Genomic DNA, 24,747 nt, shown 5'->3' with positions numbered 1-24,747 from the left:
ATCTAAATAGTTATCAATTCTATCTTTTTCGTCTGGGTTAAAATAACACGTAAAGACGAACAAAACGGATTCTTCCGGGCGCTTGATGCTAGATCTCAGATTGAGGAAAAAGCAAGCACATAAGAGTGAGTTCTCTTGCTCCGCTTGAATAGTCTTCGGTTACAGACTAGCGCAGCTGTCAATGCACAGAGTACAGAGCGTCACGACGAGCAGGCAAGAGCCTTTGTGGACGAGCAGAGAGGATTTAAAATGCAGCCCAGCACCGTTTTTCGTAGTTTATCACGGTGTCGCACGTGTAGTACGTGACAGATCTACAACGTTAATATTTGGCGTATTGTAAACGAGCCGAGAGGCAGTGACTTTCTCCGTTTTTTTGTTTTTGTGTCTATAAAGCTGACGGCGGAGTGCTGTCCGCTGCGAGCACTGTCCATCCGACAGGACTTGTACAGACATGAGTAACGTTAATCTAATTTTTTGGGACCAGTTGCAGGCTGGCAGCTCCGAGGTGGACTGGTGTGAGGGCAATTACCTGATATACCCCACCATCGCCGAATTTTACAACACGGTCGGTTTTGACTTGTGGCTAACGATGTTCGCTCCTTTTTTTGTTCTGTTTTGCACAGTACAGCTTTGTGTACAAGAACAGCTAGCTTTTCTGGCTTTGATTTTATTTATACTGCACTGCTTTTTTGGTAAAAGCTACCAATGTTATTCTCAGGTTAATTGTAGAAAGCTGTAAGTCATACTGACTTTCGGTTTTGGCTGCTTTTCAGCTTCAGCATCATGATGTTTACTGCTAGCATCAAGTTACAGATTTTCCTTTTCTTCATTCCCACTGCCTGACACTTTCAGAAGGGCCTGATCAACTCTGACCAGCACGTTTTCATTGAGCTGCAGTTCAACTGTGATGTATTTCTTTGCTCATAGCTTTCTTTTGTTTATCATTTCAGATCAGCAACATTTTGTTTTTTGTTTTGCCGCCCATATTAATGTGCTTGTTCCGCCAATATGCAACACATTTCAACAGTGGGATTTACCTCATATGGATTCTTCTTGTTGTAGTTGGTAAGTTTGCTTGTAGGTAACCATAACTTGGTTGGGTGCATGTGTTATATTTTTGATGATGATCTTTAACCTTATTTGTTTACATTCAGGTTACGCTTTTATAACGCATAAGATGTTCAGAAGAACTACATCTGCATGACTTGACATGTCAGAGAGTGTGATCTCTGGTAACTAATAACAAATGTGGTAAAATACTATTGGCATAATTTCTGATTTTGTTTAAAGGTTTGTTTAAAGCAACAAGTGATCAGAAAAGCCACTTTTTTGTTGTTGTTTTGGTGATTTTAGGAGCCAGAAAATGCTATTAAACCATGTGAAGCTGGGAAAAAACTCAACACTGCAGGAAATTAAGGCATTTGCAAATTTGAGAACCAGAATTTTGTTCAGTGTCCCCTGATTCATCAGCAACTTGGTTAACTGACTAAGCATTTTAATATCCAAGTTCCTTGTTATGGCTGCTTAAATGTAAATATTTGCCACAGTGACTGGAACCATAGTCAAAAAATGAATAAGTAAATTACAAATCACAATTTATAGTGCCGCTTCAAAAAAAACTTGTGGGTTGTGTTGATTTTGGCCCCCCCTGTGGACAATTTAGAACGTTGCGTCTCTTTGCTGGTTTAGTAACATACATGATTTGGAAAGGATTATAATTTTGCTTTCTGTTATTTTATTTATTATTCACTTAATAACGCTTTCTTTTTTAACTATGAAAATATCCTTTTGTGTGAGTCTTTGGCGTAAAGTATGAGATAAAATACTATTTTGGCCCAAGTAGAGGATGCCTACCCCTCAGTGTTTTTTTTAAGTTGATGCTTTATTATTTTAACTTTTGTCAATTTCAGTGTAACTTGCTCTCACAAACATGTGAATAATTACATTTTTAATTTCAAAACCAACCCAAAAAAAAAACTCACAGAAGAATTAAGTATATCAGTTTGACATTTGGATATGGTAAAATGTCTTACAAGAGAAGTTTTTGATATAATCAGGAAGAAACTTGATCAGTTGTGTGTAACAACACTGCAGATGCATCAGTTATAAGAAAAAAAGCCTTTAAAGTAAACAAAGTTTACATTTCAAGTGTGTTTTAAGTTGCATTTATTGGTGCCCAAGCTTGCAGGCAGACATTTTTAAACTTCAACAACAACCACACTGTAGCACTTATAGCTTTAGCTTTGTATGAATCATTGCACCCTTTTTTTATCATGACTGGGCTCATTCATTTGCTGGATGAATACCCTTATTGCCTCGATTTCTTTTGATTTGACTCACTGTTCAGTCCTTAAATGGTGCCCCTGTACAGTACAGTATGAAAACATAAAAAAAAAAGATTATGGTGCTGAGTTTCCTCACTGCTGCTATGTAAACAGTCAGGTCGCCGTGTCAGCAGAGATAACCTTACAGACCTCCCTCTGTTCCCATGCATGATACAAAACAACTGGGGCTGTTAGAAAGGATTAACATACAAAGATATAAGCAACAAGGAGCCAGATTTAAATAGGTCATCTACTCTCACCCTGTTCTCTGCGTTAATCTTGTCCTGTTACGACAGAGGAGTTCCATGTCTCCAGTGATTAAACTCACAATGAAGGCCTCCTTCTGTTTTTCTTGTTTCATGTATGGTGCTGAGCCTGTTAGAAATCCAGAAGCTGTTAAAAACATAGGAGACAAAGGGTTACATAGTTTCATGTCTCTTCCACTGACGCTGTAGTTAGGATGACCTTTGACCTCAAGCATGAAAACATCCCCTGAGGTGAAAAAAGGAAAATGACATCCAGCTGCTTTTCTCCTTTTTCTGGCCTCAGCTGTGTGCAGACTGAGTCGTTCACATTAGTTTTGGAAGCTTCATTGTGCCCACTTTAAATAACAAACAATGTACCCACAGTGAGTTGAGACAGAGCTAGAACTTAAGATCATTTAGTTGTTGTTATATCTGCTGTTTTTCTCCCTCCATTGTCCATCTTACGTGATGGAGGATGTTGAAACACTCAAAATAACACAACTTGGGACAACGTGTCACTTTGAAGTTAGGGCTACACTATTATCAACCATTACTATAATTTAGCTACAGATAGTCTTTTATACTTGTCAACAAATGTTTGGCCTAGAAAATGTCAACAATGGTTCAAAGTCACTGTCCTTGTACCCATAGGTAGATTTAGTTTGCAGTGAATGAGTATTCCCTCTTTTAACAAAAACTACCAATCAGCACAGGACATGACGAAGTGATGAGGTGCTCTATTTTGAAAACTGAACTCCCATTTAAAAAAATACACAAATAAGCAATCATTAAACATAAAATTGGAAAGAAATTAGGTAAATAAAAGCAAGTTATAAATTGCCACCAGTGAAAAATAAGCTCAATTAAAACAGGGTAAAAAAACAAACTCAAGTGGATGATAAATAAAGGAGGACCTTCTTTGCTTTTACAAAATAACAATAAAAAGCAAAAAAGCAAGTCAGTTTTTCCTAAATATAAGCCCTCTGTGTCCCCCATGCAGAAGTTTTTTCTCATAGAGAAACCAATTATTTTATAATAATTGTCACTTGCCTTCATTTATTTGGTCAAACATTGCAGCAAAACTGCTCAAACATCTGAATAATTACACCATATTCACACCAAATTTGAACCTTTTGTCTGTTTACCTATGTGACTGCTTATACGTTCATTGTTTGGATGTGACATCTGATTGGGTGCAGAAGTGACTTTAGGATAAGGAGGCTAAGAGAGTCTGTCAGAGTGTGATACCCAACATTCACTGACCGATCTGTCCGTCCCAAGCATTTTAACACTCCCTTTAACTCTAACACAGGCTTCTGACTAACTTTTCATACAGTATGGTCCCATAAAACCAAAAGCTATTCTCTGATGCTCAGTCAGCCTTTTTGGTTGTAAAAGATCAGCTACAGTTATAGTGCTCTATTTAGTTAGTCCCTCTTTGTATAGTGCTCATCATTGCCGGCAAAATTTACAGAATTAGCCCTAACACAAACTTTCAGTTCTCGACCTCATTGATTTTTTTTTTACATCACATACAACAAAAACTGAGTCTCATTAATCCAACCTGTTAGTATCTGGCATAACTTCAGACCTTCCTTTAATAAAAGACAATTTCTTTGTATCTTTCAGGAATCGGCTCCACATATTTTCACGCAACCCTCAGCTTTCTTGGCCAGATGCTGGATGAGTTGGCCATCTTGTGGGTGCTCATGTGTGCCATCGCCATGTGGTTTCCTAAAAGATACTTACCCAGGATGTTTCGGAGGGATCGGTATGTTTGATCAGAGACTGCTCACTATTCAAACCAGGTCCCAAATAGGTTGACTAAACCTCAACTGATTGCTTATAAGCGAGATTTTAGGAGGATTTTTTTTTGCATTGAGCGTAGCATCTAATTGGACTGATACGTGTATACACAATAGAAAAGGGTGTGGTTTCAAACCAAGCTGACATTTGCAAATATAAAAGGAAAAAATAAAATGATTAATCACAAATTGTGTAGAAACTCATAAAATGAACAGTATGGTAGAGTGTTTCTTGTAGGCATGCAGTGTTGAACAGCTTAATATGTTGAGCTCACACTTGGCTACTGGGCTGTCATGTGATGTGTCCACTGCTATGACTCCCTGTTTAATAATAGGCCTGTCCAAGATAGCTGACACTAGAAAAAGCTGCATCACATGTCTCCACTTCTCTTTCCATTGTCACAGAGCAGCTCAGTGGTTCTTGTTGACTAATCTATTTTTGGCGCTTTTGAATTTCTTGAAAAGTGCCAACACTCTTTGTAAATGCCACCATCCTTTTCATAGATTTTACTGCACACTCTGCCCTTCTGACTTGTTTTGCTTTGTGATCTAGGTCAAGGTTCAAAGTGGTCATTGGCATCTTGTCAGGGATCACCACTGGACTGGCCTTCGTCAAACCTGTTGTCAACTCATTGTCACTAATGACCCTGGGCATTCCCTGCACAGCACTTCTCATTACTGAACTGAAAAGGTTTGTGGAAAGGGTTCCTAGTCTTTCTTTTATAGTGCCTGATGATATGTCTTTGTGTAAGCTGGTTTCAAAACTTTGATAATAGATGGAATAGATCGTTGAAATGTCCTAAGCGAACTCATTTAAGACCATACTACTTTAGAAACAGACAAAGAAGATTGGACAAGCTGTGTCCACTTTTACTTTTAAATGTCAAAGGGAGTCGACGTGTTTACTGGAATTCGGTGAAGCATTTAAGATTTTGGAGGGCAACAAATGACAATTTCAGCTATTTTTGTTATTCAGGTTGAAAGAAATTTATGGCCAATTTTGATTTCATTCAGCTTTAATTTAAACAGTTAAAATGTTATGAGGTGAGTAAACTAGCAGAAGCCACTTGTTTGCCATTGGAATATTCTTCATTTTTGCTTTCTGTAACTTCATGTTGATTGTGTCTGAATATGGTATTGGTATTACTTACATTTTCCCATTTTACAATTTAAGATATTAAGTGTGCTTGTCCTGGATGTGCGTTTGAGAATGTGGGTTGCTTGTCTGCATCTGAAAGCAGCACAGTTTGTTTAGCACAAGTAGGTCACACTGCTATTTGGAAACCACTGTTGTTTGAGACATTAGTAAGAGGTCTGATAAGAAAATTGAACTCTACGTGACCCTTGATTTTGAAGCAATATCACGTGTTCTCGATGTGAGAATAAATTTCCACCCTGAAGCTTGCACTACATTGGCAAACATTTAAACACTAGAGATAATTAACAGAATCATGATTTGATGGTAAAACTTGTTGCAGCGAGCAAAAGGCTTCAATCTGTAGCTCTATAAGATGTTAAAGCCTTCCAGGTCAAACTGACAACTGACAAATCTTTGTAATATGTGTGCAAATATTTAAAACTTTGCAACAACACTTTGCAAATTAGTATATATCATACCTCTAATTTATCATGATATATTAGCTCTAACCAATAAACAGCTCATTAGGAACAAAGTAGAATTTTTATCTGCTTTGGTCCTGTGAGCTCTCCAGTGGGTGCACCTGGCTCTTAAATATCCCTCAACAATAACATGATCTATGAATCATAGTTTTCATTTCAAGCATTCATGTTACAACTATGTTAAATGTGACTGCGCTAAAAAACCTACAGCAGGATATCCCTGACAATATCTGTGCTTCCCATCTGCCCAGTGAGTCAAAACAGCTGTTGTTATGATTAGTTGTTGTCAGGACACAAAGAAAACAGTGTAAGGATGTTCCTTCTGTAGTCTGCAGTACTTAGACATGACTCCTTTGTTTTTTTTGTGCTTGCACTGCCTGATGAAATGTTGACTGTTTCAGAGAAATCATAGTCTTATGATGGTAAAGAATATTCTTGACAACGTTCAAACAACTAACAGCTCATGCCACTTTGTGCATGTTTGTGTGCCTGTCACAGTAATGGGAAACTTCCCTGGTGCTTCCGTTTCCCACTTCTCTCACTCACCGCCGTCAGTCTTGTAGCCTTCAGTCATCCATTGTTCAACCTTTCAGTAATTCTTGACATTACTGAAGTGCCCGTCATTTACCAAGAACTCTTGTTTTTTTGTCCTAAGTGGGAGAGAATTCCTGTGGCTGATGGACGTATGCCCTCACAAACGACAGCCTTCAGTGTAGATGTTTGCTTTTTAAACTGTATCCTGTGGGCCCCCTTTCAAGCCACTTCCAGTTGAAGATAAAACTGCATGGCTGGTATATTCATTACAAGTATCACATAACAGGAAGGGGTTAAAGATACGATTCCATAGTTGTGTCACAAAAGCTTTATGTACAGTAGTTATGATGCAGAGCGAGCCTGAATGATGAAACGGGGGCATGTTTACTGCTGTGTTTGATCACATCTTCTTTCATGAACACTCTGTTGTGAAATAAGAGATGACACATTTGTGAAACAAGGAGATCACTTTGTTGAGTTTTGAAAGGGAAAAGTTGTCCCGTTCTGTTTTTTGAGTAATTTTGAGCCTATGCAGTGATTTCCACTTCATAGCCAAATCTGCTTTTAATGCAGTGCTCCCTAAGGGCCTAAAATTTGGCCTTGTCACTTTTGTACAGAGAACATCGCACAGCGTCTTCATTGCTTTGATATTCATATTTTCACTTTTCTTAAATGTGTAGCTGTCATCGAATGCAGAATAATCAGAACATCTTTTTTCTAAAACTAGAAGAGTTTCTATTTAACCTTGGATATTTTATTTTTGCACTATTTTTGGTTAAGTAAAGGGTTTGAATAAGTTGCAAACCTCAACTTCTATGGATTTGGCTGAGTTTATTTCCTGAAACTTTATTCTTTAAAACATTAAACATTGCAACTTTTTCCAATGCAGCAAAGGGATATCGCCAGCTGTGTGGATATGCTTGTTATTAATTTACAGATAGTGGTTAATTTAATATTATCTTATTTGTTTCATATGTCAACACATTTCAAGATGCCAAAGTAAGACCTTCAAAGATGATTCAAGCTATAAGACACGTAACATAAGCCTCATAGAGCAGCACTCTATGAGGCTTTGCCTCTGAGAACATTAAAGCCAACAGAAGCAGCTCTCCAGTGTCCACGATAAGCATCAGGCTGAGTTTCTCTGATCATATGGAGCCTCTTCCTCTTTTCTCCCTAGAGTGACAGTAGCCTCTCAACAGTGCTTCACCCCACGTACACAGATGGGCTCTTTCCTTCACTTATCTCCACCTCCTCCAACAGTCCAACCCTCCACCACACTCACTGACTCTCCATCAGCAGGGAGAAGTCTTGGTTTCATGTCGTGTCTCTTATCTCACATGCTTCTGTTTGAGCTGATAGGCTCAGTTACCCAGACATCCGTCCATGTGGTGATGCTTTTATCAGTTTGTGTGCCGGAAGGGGCGTTGATCAACAGTTGCTCTCTGTGTAAGGGCCAACAGCTTGTTTACAAGTGTACCTGATCCACTCTAAGCACAGCTCCCTCAAGACACAGCTTTATGCAATAATATGATGGTAATTTAATGGCTCATTTCCCTCTGGGGACTTATTGTCTCTCTGTTTTGGTGCTTCCTATTGCTGGGACAGTACGTTTTATCAACTGTCTCTTGACCAGTAAAGCAATGTTATGAAAGTGTGCCTGTTATCTTTTTCATCAATCTTCTTAAAGGAAGGTTGTGTAACTTTTGAAACATTCTCAATAGAAATGTGAAGTTTCATCCATGACTGTTTCAAATTCCCCTGCATCTCTTTGAAACACTACACAGGTTTTCTAGCACACTCCTCATTTGAGCATATAGGCTGCACAATCAATATTTCCATCAGCAGATCAATAGTCAACATGAATGTAAAAGGGGTCATTCATCACTCCTTTACTGTAAACCGTTACTCAGAATTTTCCATACCGCAGACGCCACTATTGTTTGCTGTTTATAAAAACGTCACAGCACTGCAGTGTTTTCTGCAGAGAATCTGTGTCCCAACATTCCTCTCTCCCTAAAACAATGCAAACTTAAACTACAGGCTTGTAAACTGGTATGACCTTTTCAAAAGCTCTGTCTGAAGGGAAGGTGACAAACTGTGTCACAGTGACTAAACAGTTGCATCACAGGCCAGTCAGGCTTCCTCGCCCTTGTCTTTGTTTGCCTCTGCCAGCGGCGGCTGCAGCAGCGCTGTGACTGTTCTGTCTGAGGAGGAGGACGAGACTAAGAATAGTTTAGCAGCAGTCTTGATTAGCATGTGGCTCAGATGGTCAGTTTGTGTCCACTAGGAGATGGTTGTGCAGAGGAGCAGAGTATTTTCAAAGTGGAAAAAGGGGATCTAAATGTTGATTTAAGATGAATGTGATAAATGAAAATCTAGCACCCTGGTATTAAGTAAATTCAAAAGCTGCCAGAGTCAGCATCGACATCCCAGCCTTTAAACAGTAACAAAACCTTCCAACAAACTGATGGATATTCACACCAGCACAAACCCAGTCTGTCTCTAAATTATAGACCGTCCACACTCCGTATGATCAGGGATTATGGTATCTCTATGTTAGGGATTGCAGCCCTGTAGGAGCTTAAGATGCCTTCAGGCTGGGAAGAATTAGGAGGATGTTTTATAAATTAACAAATGTATAAGTGTGCCCATCATATAAAATTTTTGAATCCCCGTGATCTGCTGCGTCATGCAAACATATGAGGACCACATTTCTCATGGCTGTGTTTTGCCTCTGCAGGTGTGAAAACCCTCGAGTGTTCAAGCTGGGTCTGATCTCAGGGATCTGGTGGGCGCTGGCTCTGCTCTGCTGGATAAGTGACAGGATATTCTGTGAAATGTGGTCATCCGTCAACTTCCCCTACCTACACTGTGCTTGGTAAGCTCAACACAACTCGCGAGGGTTGGTATCTTCAAAACATGAAACAATGAGCTTGTTTCACAGATTTTTCTAGGAGCTACTGCTACATAAAAGAAAAAATCGATTTTTGTAAAACAAATAAAATGTGCAAAAGTGAGATTTGAAAAAAAGTGGTCACCCGGTGGTTTGTATGAAAAACATTTGATTTTTCAACACAATAATGTTTTTATCCTGCGCCTGCAAACACCATGATTAGTTCAGCAAGTCGATGCATCTATCATTTGGTTTATTCTCTCCCCTCTTTGTCTCACAGGCACATCCTCATTTGTCTCGCTTCCTACTTGGGCTGTGTTTGCTTCGCCTACTTTGATGTTGCGACTGAGGCCCCCGAGCGAGGACCCGTCATCATGTTCTGGCCCAATGAGAAATGGGCTTTCATTGGCGTGCCGTACGTTTCTCTACTCTGCGTCCACAAAAAGTCCGCAATCAAGGTGACATAAGAGATGTGAGCCGAGTCTGCTGCTTTAACATTTCTCAACCACAAGATACAGCACTACGTCAGTGAGTCAGACCGCATCTCTTGGTGCTCTCTTTCATGATGCTGGTGATACACATTTTGGTAACTGTGAGGATTATTACATCCATTTACAGCTTTCTCTGGTCTGGTTTGAACCACACAGCAGTGTTAATGCAACTCTGTAAAAACTAGAGGTCGAAGATGAGTTTAAAAACACGATACAGTAACTATCAAAGCCAAGAAACCTTTACAGTGTTCAAAGTCCCTCCTCAGGCTTTCTGTAGGTGATCATGTAAGTGTGAGTGTTGTGCATTTCAAGCTTCTTTAAAATGAAGTTTTTGTATATTTTATAGTAACTCAAAAAACCTCATTATAAAGCGTTGTGCTTTTATCGGTCTAAATATAGCACCTTATAGGTGCAGTCTGTCAGTAATTGAAACACGTTGAGGCACTGGATCATTAACTGTGATTAACTGTGTGCATTAAGTATTAAAACCTATTATTATGTTGCTAAGCCAAGCTTACTTTACCCTACCTACCCACGAGATGTTTGAGGATGTTACAGAAGTGCTACACAAGACGTTTTTTGAGTGAGTGAAAGCCAGATGCGTTTTCAATAAGAAAGATTAAAGGTAGAGACATCATGGATTCAGGCTGTCAAAGCTGCCCTCTCTGTTGACTAACTCCTTGGTTTGAATAATCAGGAACACTATAGGCTTCGATTTGTTGTTTGTGTGCTCTGTGTTACTCCCAGCATGCCATCTGTAAGTGTCTATGTAGATGTGTCTAATATATTCTTGTGTATAGTTTAACTAACAATGTAATATGCAATTATTTTTTATAAGAAAGTACATGGTTCAGTGAATAGGTACACTTTGATGTTGGCCAAAACCCACAGAGGAACAGGAGAAAGAATGTGAACTCAAAATGTATTGAAATGTGATTGACTATTCAAGTTAATAATTGTGTACTTTGCACGAATTGAATGATGGTTCTCAAAGCCCTTTGTTAAGCACACGCTGCGTAGCATTTTGAAATATAACTTCAGTTACATGCTGAAATATTTGCTCTTTATTGTTGAGCTTTAAAGGACAAGTGGGCAAAATCTGGGGGCATCAATTGGCAGAAATGTAACATGTTAGCAAGTGTGGTTCTGTCAGTATTTAATTACCAGTAAATCGCAATGAAACACTTTTCTCCTTTTAAGATAAGTCCAGAATTTGATTTCTATAGTGACTGTGAGTAAACAAAACAAATGTTAACTTGTTTTGTGGCCACTTTAGTCTAGACCACATGTTAGAAAAGAGGAATAGGAGGTTGTCTGCTGGGCGCTATCTGAAACCTCACAGCTAGATGCCACTAAAACCCACACTGGTCCGTTAAAGCTGAACTTATTACAGCATTTCTAGTTTCTCATCTTAATGTCTGAACTCTTAATGCCTCTTCAGGGTTATTTACTCCAGTCTCAGTATTCTAGACTTTATGCTAAAATTTTTTAAAACTGTGCAAAAAGCCTTAAACAAATAGAGAAAGGACTTAGGATATGCGATGCATCTGTTGTGTCCTTTTATAAAAGTGAAAAAGGAAACCGGTGAAATGATTGTGTTAAAAATGATGGGAATGACATTTCGGTTATAGGGGTTTAAAAATTGTGAATTAGGTTTTTCAACTCTGACCTCAAGCCTAGTCTAATCTGTCATTTTAAGACGAGAACATAAATTTTTTATGTGGATTTAAGAAAGGGAAGCATGTGTTGTGTTGCAAAGCTGAACACTGTCCCTAAAGGACAACAATCACCAAAGCTTTTTTCAACACTAACCATTGTTTTTGAAAAAATGTTCTTGAAAACTGCCTCAAACTATTAAACTGCTATAACTTTACATCTGTGCACCCGAAGAGGGAACTCAAACCAACAACAGCACACAACAAGGGTCAAATGAAGAATCATATTATTCACGTATTTTTTGTGAAAATCCGAAGCGGTATTTTTTAACAAGATGAAGTATTTTGTAAAATCCAAATCAAGTTTATATTTTTCTAAATGAACTGCAGCCAAAAGTGAAAAGTGCATTGTGGTTGATGTTGCATGCAAACTACCTTTCTTTTGCCAAACATTGTTAAAAATGTTACAGTTTTGTGTTGCTTCAGGAGAAACTTTAAAAGCAGTATTTACAATGTGAACAAAGCTAGTGCAGTGCCCATATTTTAATGAAATGATGTTCCTTATTATCCATGTTGGTGGATTGTCAGTATTAAAGAATTAGCCTTGGATGACAGTTTGTTTGAACAGGACAGCATGTTAACTGCTGCCATTTACATTGTGTAATGAGTATTTTGCCTGAGATGTGACTATGACTGAAAAGAAATGAGTTGTCTTTCTATGAAAAGTACTTACATGGGTATGTTAATCTCTATTATCTGCCTGCATTGACAATACAGACAAAAAAAAACCTGCACAGAAATATTTATTTTCATAATTTATCCTGTTTTGTAAACATTTTTTGTAATAGATTAGAACATTGATCATTATTTTGTTTTATTGGAATAAACCCAGCTAATACTCATAGGGATGACTGTTTTTTATTTTACAGACTGCCCACAGCAGCTCATTTAAACATGTAGTAGTGGCTTATTGATTGTTTTGTTGCTCAATTTCTTTGTCTGAGACTCAAAGTGATGTAATGCTACTTTTACCCACAAGGGGGCACAATCTTCTATTTTTAAGGTGAACAGCTATATAAGTGCTGAAAGCTCTTTGTGTTCCAAGTTTCTCTGCAGCACACTTGTTTTTTTTTTAATGATTCAATACTTTTAAAACTTTTTAAAATTAAAAATATTGTTTCATATTCATGTCAAAAAGGCAGGTAAGTATATAGGTGCAATAGAAAAGATACAGTGGATATGCTTGTAAATCAGTGATTTTATGGATACAATTCAAAATAAATTCTTGTAATTATAAAAGCTTGTAAAATAAGGTTTTTTTATTATTGATTTTAAAATATTTATATTAGGTGAATTTTTAGAATTTGTTTAATGGACTAAAATGTTAACTTGCACATTCAAAATCTGGGTCCTGATTTTTTTTTTATCTATGTATTTATTTCATTTTTTTTTTTTTTGCATTTTATATACAAGCACCTTTAACTACAAGATTTCTTTCTGGGAAAATGTAGCGTACTCTGCACTTTGTTACAGCAGAGTGATCAGGGATAACAAACTACTTGGTTTGTTAGGTTTTGACAAAAAACAATCATACAATAATAAATAATAAATAATTATTCATGATGACTTCTGGATTTGTTAAGCATTTAATCCTTTAGGTCTCTAGGGTGAGGTTAAAGTTTATATAATGAGCTAAATTAATTGCTGAATAATTAATAATAGTTAATGAATGAAGCCCCAAATGGTTGACTATCATGGCATATATTTTATGGTCATCTGAGGGCAGTGACACCCTCTGTTGACGGAAGTCCCGCCTCTTGTACCCGACTTAGGACTCTAATTGGTTCCTACTTATATCACTCAGCCTACAGCCATGTCTAGATGATGGGTCAGAAACATAGAGGACCATCGGCTTTAATCTGTTTGACTTGTGTGGATCTCTCTCGCCGTTTCACGTTAGGAGGACCCGATAACGAATAAATTTACATTCGTACTGATAGAGACAGACGGAACGATACTCTGAGGACTCTTCGGTCACCGGAAACACACGATCATGTTTACAATGAGACGGTAAAAACAACTAACGGCACGTTTGAACAGCCTGTAAATAGGCTAGAAGAAAAATAAGGTGTTTCCAGCCTGATAACCCGGCTGTCAAACAGAAGAGGACCATAGATGAGATTCCTTGCCAGTGCGGGCAGCGTCTGAACACAAAAAGCCATCCAGATGATGTCAGGAAAGCATTTCAAGGCTCATGAAGTGAGCTGCTGCATCAAGTATTTTATTTTCGGCTTTAACATCATATTCTGGGTAAGTCCTCTGTTTGCTATTTTCAGGCCTCAGATTAATGCACTGAAATGACATGTTTTTGTTCAACAACAACATCAGCTTTTGATTTATGAATCAGTAAAAGCAGTGTGGTTTTCCCTTTATCCCCCCTCCTGGTGGTTTTCATGATGATTTCATCCCTGTGAGCTCACTGCTTGATCTGCACTTGTTCCTGCTGTCACCTATCAGCAGCACGCTTTGTTTTTGTGAAGACAGCAGCAGAGAGATGGTGGCAGGTTCACATTGCTTACAGCAGAATACAAACCGTGTAGAAATGGTTTAATGTCACTGTCAGGACACAGGTCTTACAGTGGTCATCATCATTCATGACAGTCATATTTAGATTGAAATCACGGTGAAAACAAACCTCTCCCTTTGTGCTCTGGACTCACCAATGAGGACATCTGCACCATAGGCTTCTTGATACCAATTTTAGCCTGTTTGGGTTATAGGCTATTTTAGGTACAAAGTGTAAGCTCTAAGCAGATTTTTTTTAATACTTATTGTCAATTTAAGTATTGATGGTAACAAAAACAGTTCCCTTTAATCTTTTTCTAATTAACGGTTGCACGCATAAGAGAAATTGAAATATTCGTAACAAAACATTATTTAAAAAAAGCTTAAGTATGAGAGGCAAAAGTGACAAATTTGCTCTAAAAATCCAGTCAATACTTAATGCATTCACTGACTTCATTTAGTCCCCTAAATGACAAAAGACAGCAGTAAATTCTTGCATTTAAGACACTGAAACCAGCAATGCACATTTGATTATCTTTAGATATGCTTGTTATTACTGTAGCTGTGCAAACATACTGTAACGATCACCCATAGCCTCTTATTATGAAGCACACTACAATTAACAGTAAAGTCTCTTTACAGACCACAACAGCAAAGGGGACAGTTGACAGAAAAATGGATTTATTCTATATACACAACCACTACAAAGGATGTAGCTACAGTGTTTACCTTTTTTCTACAGCGAGTGTTGACAGACTGGTACAGCTTTGTCTTTGTCTGCTTGAACTAACTGTTTTGTGTTTGATGGTAAATTAACACAGATTTATTGTTTAAGCTGCTTAAGTAGAAGACTACTTCAAGCTAACTTTTATTATGAATTGAGTAATAGTTGGTATTTGTGATTAAAACATCTAGAACCTGTGGCTAAAACCCTGTATGAATCTTTGAATTTGATGTGACTTTACAGAAATCATATGGAGGTCCAATGTTGTAAAATTTCTGCTCATTTGATTCAAATAAGGCTTATTCCAAGCTTTTATTTTGACACCGTCTTTGTAGAGAATCAAAGGTTGATTTGTATAATGTTTGTCAAACAGTAGCTGAACTCTTAAACTAGCAGATAAATCAAATCCAGTGTTTGGACATTGTGTAGCTCACACTCTCCAGATTTTCTGCCATACGTCAAAATATCTTCTCTGGAAACTGTCAGTGCAGCGACAGATAAAGAAGAATCACTCTCTTAACAGCACTAATTTATTTTACAGATTTATTAAGTGTGATGATATCCTCATTGTCTCTATGAAATTTTTGTGTTATCCACCGTATGTTTGTGGCCTTTTAAGGAGCTCTCAGTGATGATGACGAGGACCACCTGTCAGGCCTCTCTAGGGCTCTCAGCCAACCAGGCAGTGAATCCTCAGATCCTGTCAACATTCATATATATGAGGAGAGGAAGTGAACTGTGTTGAGAGCATCTGCTCCTTAGTGCTCTTAGTTAATCTGCAGAGTGCTTTATATTTTTATGGAGTAGAAAGTGATTCTCTGGGATCAGTCTTTAAATGGGTCTAACACAAGGTCTGAGTTAAAGGTAGCTCTTTAAATAGCAGCAATTTGTTAAGGTTGTTGTATTTACTGTTTGTACTGATGCCACAAGTTGTTCTTTTTTTTCTCTTATTGAACTTTACAGCGATTTCCTTTGCAGATTTATAAAATCCATTTGAATCTAGCAATGTGCAATCTCTGATATTTGAACCATGTGTTTAGCATGAAAACGATTATACAGCTGAGATCCAATACATTGTTAACTCTTGAGTTTCCTGCAGCTTTTTCTAATCTCTACAAAGTTTACTGGTTTCTCTTGTGTCACAGTTTTGTGTCACAGTTTTGTTCAATAAACATCAACTTACAAAGGAGTAAGTTGCATATAAAAATGTAGAGACTCTTGGTTAAGTTTTTGATATTAAGACATCTGATAAACAAAACACATTTTTCAGTCCATTTGCTCCTACCCCAGTTCTTTTAACTCTACTTTTTTTGAATCAATAAAGAGGATTTTCAGCTATATGCAAAAAGGCTCTCATTGCTTCGATTTCCACCCTTTCACGAGTCTTTGATGTGGTTTAAAACTTTTACTCAGTAGGTGGAAACTTGTACAGTCATAATGTGTCCAAGCTGTTAAAGATGCTCTCTAATGTGAGAGTCCCTGCTGATTCTGCAGCCTGAGATGAGGAATATTTAGTATTGGACAGCTGCCAGGAAAATCTCAGTGTGGTTTGTCTCCGTGCTTCTGTGTGATGATCACATGTGGCATTCACAGTTAAATAATCCTCTCTCTCTGTCTTCTCTGTCTGTCTGTTACAGTTTCTTGGAGTGGCATTCCTTGGCATTGGGCTATGGGCATGGAGTGAAAAGGTGAGTTTACTGCACATAAATAAATCTTTTTATGTCTGGATGTCTCAGAATGAGCCATAAACTCAGCAGATCATTTACATTCAGCTCCCAGTGTTCATGTCCGTCTGTCTGCTTGTAATGCTGTCTGTGGCTTTACTGAATCAGAAAGGAATGTCATGCTTTCCGGTGGGACGCCCTCCTAACAATGGACAGCACAATCTGATGCATTTCACGGATTCATTCATTGTGTATCTCAGAATTAGGAGTGTGAAAGGGTCATGGACAGTCCAGTGAGGTCTTCACTTTCACTGTATAACCCAAGGACGATCAGGCTAATTTCTGTGTGTTATTACTCTGTTCTTTAAGAATAGCTGCACCTTATTTCTTTCACCCTCCATGAATCCAATAATTATTATGTTGAGTACTCTTTAATTGTTTAGACAGCAACACACTAGTTATATCTCTGTAAAACCCACTGTGAGAGTCTCTAAGTCTGTTGTTGTCAGACTAAAAGCCAAAAAACCAAAAAGGTTCAGTGTACAACGTTATCAAACAAGGAGTGAATGCAGCTCCTCGCATCTGAAGGTCAAGAGAGCCAGGGAAAATGCTCTTGAGATTATTTTGGAAAGCTTGAGAATTAATCTAATGGTGCTTTTCTCAGATGTGAGAATGAAGCTGGAGCCAGCAGCTAGTTAGCTCACCCTGCCATTGAGATTGTACTGATCAACATCAGCTAGCATAAGCATTTAGCTTAAAATGTAGTCAAAGTGTAACTGATTAAAGACTATAAAGATAAATACAATAATACACTTTCAGAACTCTGCAGCTAAATAAACCCAGTTGTGCTTAATCTGAGTTTTTAAAAACAATAGTTTGATCCACATAGGTATTTATCTTCTTGATGCTTACTTGTTCTGAAAGGCAGCTTGCTAACTACTTTGGAAACCTCCGTAATGCCACGTCTCTTTTGTTTTTAGACTTAAATTTCAAAACAAAACAGATGAGTAACTTGTTAAAACTCAAATCATTTAGCTTGTATCAGGCTAGCTCTACTCTCTGGTTTCAGTCTTTTTGCTAAGTTAACCCCTTGATGCCTTTTGTCGCAAATGTGCAACATAACCTGTCGGGTTTTGATGCAGCTAAATTGACCTTTATATCCCACGACTGCCTATTGGTTCATATTCTACACATACCAACCATCGTATCGAATGCACTATATCCCAATACATTGGTCAGAGGGTGAACTCATTATATCTGTAGCATACAACTTATTTATAACTATTTATAACTATATTCAAATTTACAATCTCATCTCAATCTACCACTTGTAACAATTCAAATACACACAAAAACATTTTTTTCCTAGAATTGTAAATTAATTCAGATAGTAAAGGGTTAAGCTAGCAGACTGCTGTTCAACAGATGTACAAGTGGTTTACATCTTTTTATCCAGTTGCTTGTAGTAATGAGATTTAAAGAAATATGACAGTTCAACATCACATAAGTATATTAATTCAATCTCAGTTAATCTTAGAGTAAGTCGCTTAGGGACAAAGAGGAGTAGAGATTTGACAGTCCTCTTCCTTCCCATAAGACTGACTAATACCTCCTTTGATAAGGCTCCAGGGGACAGTTGAAAGATTTTGACAGTTTGTCCTGTTTTGTCACCAGCTTCTAACCTGTACCTCTGTTTTTTTGTTTTGTTTTTTGTTTTGTTCAGGGCGTTCTCTCAAACATCTCATCCATCACAGACTTGGGTGGTTTTGACCCAGTCTGGCTCTTCTTGGTGGTGGGTGGTGTGATGTTTATCCTCGGTTTCGCTGGATGCATCGGAGCGCTGCGAGAAAATTCTTTCTTGCTCAAATTTGTAGGTTTCTTTTTTCAAAACGTCCAAAACTTTACTGAAGTTTTCCTTTTCTTGACATTTATTTAACTCAGAGATTTTAAACTGTTTGTGTGTTTCAGTTCTCCGTGTTTTTGGGTATCATCTTCTTCCTGGAGCTGACTGCAGGAGTTCTAGCCTTTGTCTTCAAAGACTGGATCAAGGACCAGCTCAACTTTTTCATCAACAACAATATTCGGGCTTACAGAGACGACATTGATCTTCAGAACCTGATAGACTTCACTCAGGAATATGTGAGTGCAGTGTTTACTCAATCTGATTTCACTCCACTGTAGGTTTCACCTTGGCTTAATCATGGTTCTTCATGTGAGAGGGACATTCTTGACCTGTATGTGTGTTCCTATGTCTGCTTAACTTCACAGTGGGAGTGCTGTGGCGCTTTTGGAGCCGACGACTGGAATTTAAACATCTACTTTAACTGCACTGATTCAAACCCAAGTCGTGAGAAATGTGGAGTTCCCTTCTCCTGCTGCACCAAAGACCCAGCGGTATGTCCTCCCAAAAACTCCCCACAATTTAGTTTTTTAACTCACAGCCAATTTTCTCCCATTTATGGTCACACCCAACAAGCCTGTTACTGTAATGAGGGAGTTTTTATGTCTTTGAGTTCAGACTGAGAAGGCCACTTTCTACCATGCTGGAACCTTTAAGTACTGGTATTTGAAGAGAAAATAGAGAAGGTTTTCTCTGTGCTGGATAGCGGGGTTATCTGTGTCCTCCAGAAGGCCGCCTCAGGCAGTCAAACTGTCATGGCTGACTTCCAACAGGACATCCAGGCCTCACTGTTTAGTCCTCTTTGACTCTGCCAGCACCGCAAAGTCTGAGAGCAGCTGGGAGGAGTTATCTCGACCATGGCCAGAAAAATGCTCTGACTGCTGCTCTCCGTGCAAAGCAGTGACAGAGCTCTGTTTCAGCAAAAACAATTGGGCTTCACTGTAACTAGAGTTGCATAAGAATGTTTTTTATTTGCTGACTGTGGGACATCCTGTTCCACACAGGTCGCCCTCTTTGTGAACAGCACTTCCCAACAAATAGTGGAAAAACTGCTAAATATAAACCCCTAAACGCTGCAAACATAATTCAGACATGACATGACAGAATTTGGATCACTAATACAATAAAATGAGCTTTAAACAGATGTTCTTAGTATTTTTGTATATTCAGTACAACCTGAAATTTGAAGTATATCCAAAAAAAATTTCATCAAGTAGAAGGAAAACTTTAGGGATTTTCTTAAATTTACCATAAAGTTCTTAAATGGAGAGCCTCAGATCATGGGCCGAAATTCCATTCAAGCCTGTTTTATTTTAACTTTTACAAAACTTGAGTAAAAAGAGGTAATAAACAAAGTACATCTGGTGAAAAAAAGTAATTGTCCTGTGTGTTTTTGTGCTGCAGTTACCAGTAAAATCCACTAGAACAGACAGATTGGTATGTTTTAATTCATCCAGGTCTTTGGGATACATTTAAAAGAATTAAGAATTAAAGATGAATTTGGCTCTTTTATCACTCTTTGTGGACTTAACGTTGTATTGACAGATGGTGGAGTGATTCAGTGCTGACATGTAGAGAATTAAAGTTGGGTCTTAAGTCCAAATTCTTATGACCTAAGTTTGACTCAAATGGAAGTTTTGAGTCTCTCGTTCACAGTGCTGGCCTGTGCAGTTTGAGGGGAGTTCACAGAGTTTACTGCTGTCCAGCACACATCTGGTCAATGTAATGGGTGTGAATATTTTTCTCGTCACATTTGCTTCTTCATTTTCTGTGAAATACCACTGAAGTTCAACTAAACACTTAGTTTAAGTGTTTTTAATACTCCTAATTGAATCAGTGTTTTTGAATCAGAGTCAGACTTTATTAACTGTAATCATGACCCAATTTTTTTTTCCTACTACAGGAGGATGTTATCAACACTCAATGTGGCTACGACATCCGAGCAAAGACGGTGAGTATCGCACAGAACTTTCATGTAGGGCGCTTAGGATCCTCGTTTTGTTGTAAACAGTTCCTGTAAAACAGCATGAGGAGCAGAAATCACTGTTCCTTTTTTGGCCTCAGAAAGGTTTATTTGACATGATGTCATAAGGTACTCCACCCTCAGTACAATATCCCCCTCTCTGTGTGTTTTCAAAGTCAAATGCTTTCAAAATACAGCAGCTGGCTCCCCATCAGCTCTTTGGGCCGTGTGGTATTACTCATCCTGTAGAAATGCACAAGGAATTGGACCCCCTCCCCCATCATTAACTCTGGCCTTACTTCATGGTAGCATAATGTAAGGAAAAGGCTCTGTTTGGTTTTTGTGACCTAAAATGTGAGCAGAAAGCCAGAGCGAACCAGTTTTAACAAGAGTCAAAGCAGGAAAATTGTGGCCTTAGTGCATGTTCACAAGTAGGAAACAGTATTTTGGAGGGGATTTTATTGTGAGGGACCTATGTTGAGACCACAGGGGGGAAAGAAAATAATGTGGTATTACCAAAATACACAGTTTTGAGTTCTTAGATAAACGCCTAAAGGATTGAATGCAGTGACTGTTAGATCTGCAACTTTTTTAAGGGATAATAAAGGTAATATTCAGAAACATCACATCTGTACTTGGTTGTTAGTCCATAATAACAGTTTGTGTTGGTTTTAATATGCTGTGCCAGGACTCTGAGCAGCGGACCTTCATCTATATCAAAGGCTGTGTTCCTCAGTTTGAGAAGTGGCTTCAAGACAACCTGACGGTGGTGGCAGGCATCTTTATTGGGATTGCATTACTGCAGGTGAGGAACATTTTTGAAGGTTTAGACTGCTATCCAATCCCCATCAAACTCTCAATTATCTCTGTGAACTTTTGTGTTTCAGATTTTCGGCATTTGTTTAGCACAGAACCTTGTGAGTGATATTGAAGCAGTGAGAGAGAGCTGGTAAGTGGATACACTTTGTTCAAGTAAACACAACAATTTATTGACATTTAAAGCAGAACTGTGCAAATCTTTTATCTTAAAATTAAGCTTTGTAACCTGTTTGATAATTTTACTGACTTGCAGCAGGGAGAATGGCAATATTGTCATGCACATTCTGCCTTTCCCTAACCTGATACAGTCTTTTACAAGAAGTGAGCAGTGTTTTACTAAACAACTGTATGAAAAATATATTTTCAAAAAGCTCTGAAAGTTAAATCTCTTGTTGTTCCTGCTGTCAGGGTGTCAGGGTCTCTCATACTTCAAGGCTGAAGGGGATGCTGACAGAGGAGATAAAGTGGCAGTCAGATTTATGCCCCTGGCTTTGAAGCCGTCCCTGAAAAAAAGGAACCATGGGGCGTTGCAAAAGATGACTTTTCTTGTACATTGCTGCTTAAATGTTCTGTTCTAAAATTAACCTTTCACCACTGATACCAGCGTTGTCACCACCTGTATCAGTGGCTTAGTCGCTCCTGGGGTCTTGTTGCAACAAAGAAATATGAAAAAAACAGTTCAAAGATTTTCTGTTTGCAAGATTTTATATCAGATTCAACCTGTTTTTTTAATGTTTTTACAATAACAGATTACATATTGGATTGTCATTAATTTTGATTTCGACATGTGATTCCCTGTCAGTGTTTTGAGATCCCCCTGTGGAGGTCCAAAACCCTACTGGGCCAGCTAAGCAGACTTTTGGTAGAAATGCTTGTGTTCCCCTCAAAGTAAAGATAAATTTGCAGACTCCTGTACTTTCCATCAAGCATCATCATCATGCCACAATCATGTTAATGTGGTGAAAATGTATCAGTAGAACTGGCACAATTTTTTTTGTGGTTGAACCTCATTGACTTGGGGGCCAGTGGTTTCTTTCCATTTATTTTACAATATTACTGAATAATGTAGAATGTTTTTAAAGTTTTTGTACTTTCAGTTATGTTAACTGCTCATTATTAGGTCATAGCATACTAATTCATTAAACTTAATTTGCAAACATGGTAAACAATAAAGAAATGTTACAATACATTAAAAGTATTCAGATAAGCATGAGATCACCTGAAGCTTTAAGTCAATAAACGCTGGTGCTGTGCATCATTACTGTCTCTGGAAATTAATGCAGTTTTGTGTATCATATCTTAACATCAGTTGTAAACACTTCTTCCTTTTGTGTCCAGTTTGTTTACCTAAAACCTTGACGGAGTCTCCAAAGGCAAGAAGGATGTACCAGGTAAGTGCGATTAGATTTTAACATTGATGGTGCAGCTTATAAATATTTATCAGTTACTGATCAATTCGATTGATTCTCTCCTCAGGATTAAGTTTGGATGTTTTTTTTTTTCCTCCTTCTTGTAGGACTCTGCAATCTGGATGCCAGCAATGGAGAGAAATCAACTAATCAGCTCATGTGTCCAGAACAAAGAGTCTCATTTGTAAATAGTAAATTTAGAGTTATTTTTAGAGTGATTTGTGGCCTGATGGACTGAAGCGCAACCTCTGACATGTACTGCAGCTCTCATACCGTACATATTAAAGAAATGCAGTGCTGTAAATAAGAAGCTGAGAGGGTTATTACTTGTTAACAGGATGTATGATAAGTAGATTTACTGTTATATCAGAGGTAGTGCCTCAGTCACGGAGAGGGCCTTGGTTTTATATGTCTCACAGCTGCAGTATTGAACACTGCATGTAAGGGTGGTGTACAAAGAGAAGAGCTGTTCTGGAAATGCACTGCATGCCTTTTGTCTACTGGTAGGACATTGGCTCTCTTAAATGTATTTCATTAATGTTAAGTATTTTAAAATATTTGTAAAATAGTCACTAGATTACAGTGAGTTGGCTGGTTAGCACTTTGTTGAATGTTAAAATGGGATCTACTTAAAGCTACAGAGAGTTTTCTTCAGATATATTTCCATCAGTGATGTCATGCTCGTTTTTAAAAGATGCTAATGGTTTGCAAGCAGAGTTTTGTCAGGCTGAGGTGGGTTTGGTAACATGTAATATTGTGAACGGTGGATGTTGTAAGCTTTGCAAAGATTCAGTTTTTGGGAGTGACATTTAGAAGTATCCACATAAACTAAAGTAAACCTGAAGAGCAGCCTTAAGCACTTTAAACTTCATGTAAAAGTGATGAAGCTCATTGCAGCCTCTCAGTTCTTGTCATGACAGACTGTTACTTAAGTCACGCAGCAGCCACTGGAGGGGGCACTTATCCTTAAAAACATATGATGCTCCACAACGAAAACAAGTTTAAAGCAGAAAGAAAATGTGGTTCAGCACATTGTCAGTATTGTGCCATCCCTTGCACATAACCTTTTGTTATTGTCAGTGTTAATTCATTTTTAAGTAATTTTTCACAGTGTCTTTAAAAAGAATCCAACAAATTAACGGGATACTTTAGTTGGTTGTGTTATTGGACCTGTAAGTTTTCACTGGAAAAATGATATACATGATATTTCCGCAATGAATGGCATGCTGGGACTGCTTGGTGGCACTAAACTGGTTTAAAGCCTGCACACACTTACACACATGCACGCACACATATACAGATACTTTACTTGAAAGTAGAGCACTCTGGCTCTCTCACCAGCATTCTTTACAATGCAAACTTGGGATGACAGACATGGGAAATAGCTTTGGTTTTACTTTTTAGAAAAGACCTCAATTCATTGGGTTTGCTTTAACCTTTAATAGAACTGCATGCAAGTAAAAGCAGCAATTAAAAGTAAGTGCAGTAAAATCCATCCATGTAGCAGTGTTGCGCCAAACTGAAAATCTTCACGGAAAAGATTAAAAGATTCCCGCAGTTTGAAATCTTATAAATGAAATACAGCAGAAAGAGGGTCAAATATCCTTTGTTCCAGATTACGCTCCATATGATTGTTGTTGACTGATCACACTTTTTCTAACCACTCAGTGCCATATTTGTGATTTCTACACTCTCCTGATTATGACATGGCTTTTCATGTTGCATTTGATTTGTGTGCTCTTGATTCTTGTAAATAACTGGATTGTGAAAAGTTGCAAATGTAGATATATGAATAAATGTTGTTCTTTGTAAACTTTTGTCTCTGTGTTTGAATCATCAGTTAAAGCTGTTTGAGCTTCATAAATTTACAAAGTTAAATGTCAGAAAAAAACTTTATAACCAGTACAACAACAACAAAGTAGTCCACTGTTATTAAATACTGTTGGTTGCAAAATAGGAGAAAAAGTGTCAAGGTGTGAAAGTTGCCTCTAAGTGTTGCATGTCTTCTGCCCATGTGTCAAAATGCTCATTAGTGAAGCAGTTATTGAGACGGTAACGTTATATAGACTCATGACGTCATTGCAGATGAATCACATTTTCGTGACACAGTCGCTCAACACCGCCATCTAGTGT

At 38.0% G+C, this 24,747-nt stretch overlaps 2 protein-coding genes across 2 annotated transcripts; both read left to right on the top strand.

The window, feature by feature from the left end:
* Positions 1-175: 175 nt before the first annotated feature.
* acer2 (alkaline ceramidase 2) lies at positions 176-12,796 on the top strand. The gene is made up of 6 exons (XM_074687038.1): positions 176-565; positions 951-1,065; positions 4,199-4,340; positions 4,928-5,065; positions 9,272-9,409; positions 9,705-12,796. The coding sequence occupies exons 1-6, from the start codon at positions 452-454 to the stop codon at positions 9,889-9,891; spliced, it is 834 nt and encodes a 277-aa protein (XP_074543139.1). The 5' UTR covers positions 176-451; the 3' UTR covers positions 9,892-12,796.
* Positions 12,797-13,433: 637 nt separating this feature from the next.
* On the top strand, positions 13,434-23,359 carry LOC141803136 (tetraspanin-5). Its single transcript, XM_074687052.1, has 10 exons — positions 13,434-13,880; positions 16,497-16,547; positions 18,247-18,393; positions 18,492-18,662; positions 18,792-18,917; positions 20,327-20,374; positions 21,075-21,191; positions 21,274-21,335; positions 22,544-22,596; positions 22,722-23,359. Exons 1-9 carry the CDS (start codon positions 13,797-13,799, stop codon positions 22,554-22,556), a joined length of 819 nt encoding a protein of 272 aa, XP_074543153.1. The 5' UTR covers positions 13,434-13,796; the 3' UTR covers positions 22,557-22,596; positions 22,722-23,359.
* Positions 23,360-24,747: the final 1,388 nt, after the last annotated feature.

The sequence above is a fragment of the Halichoeres trimaculatus genome, unplaced genomic scaffold, assembly GCF_033239565.1.
Source record: "Halichoeres trimaculatus isolate MK-OKI-2021-1 unplaced genomic scaffold, fHalTri1.1 fHalTri1_scaffold_2, whole genome shotgun sequence".
NCBI classification, from domain to species: Eukaryota; Metazoa; Chordata; class Actinopteri; order Labriformes; family Labridae; genus Halichoeres; species Halichoeres trimaculatus.
The sequence above is the reverse complement of the archived record's forward strand: the minus strand, read 5'-3'. Positions and strand labels throughout refer to the sequence as shown.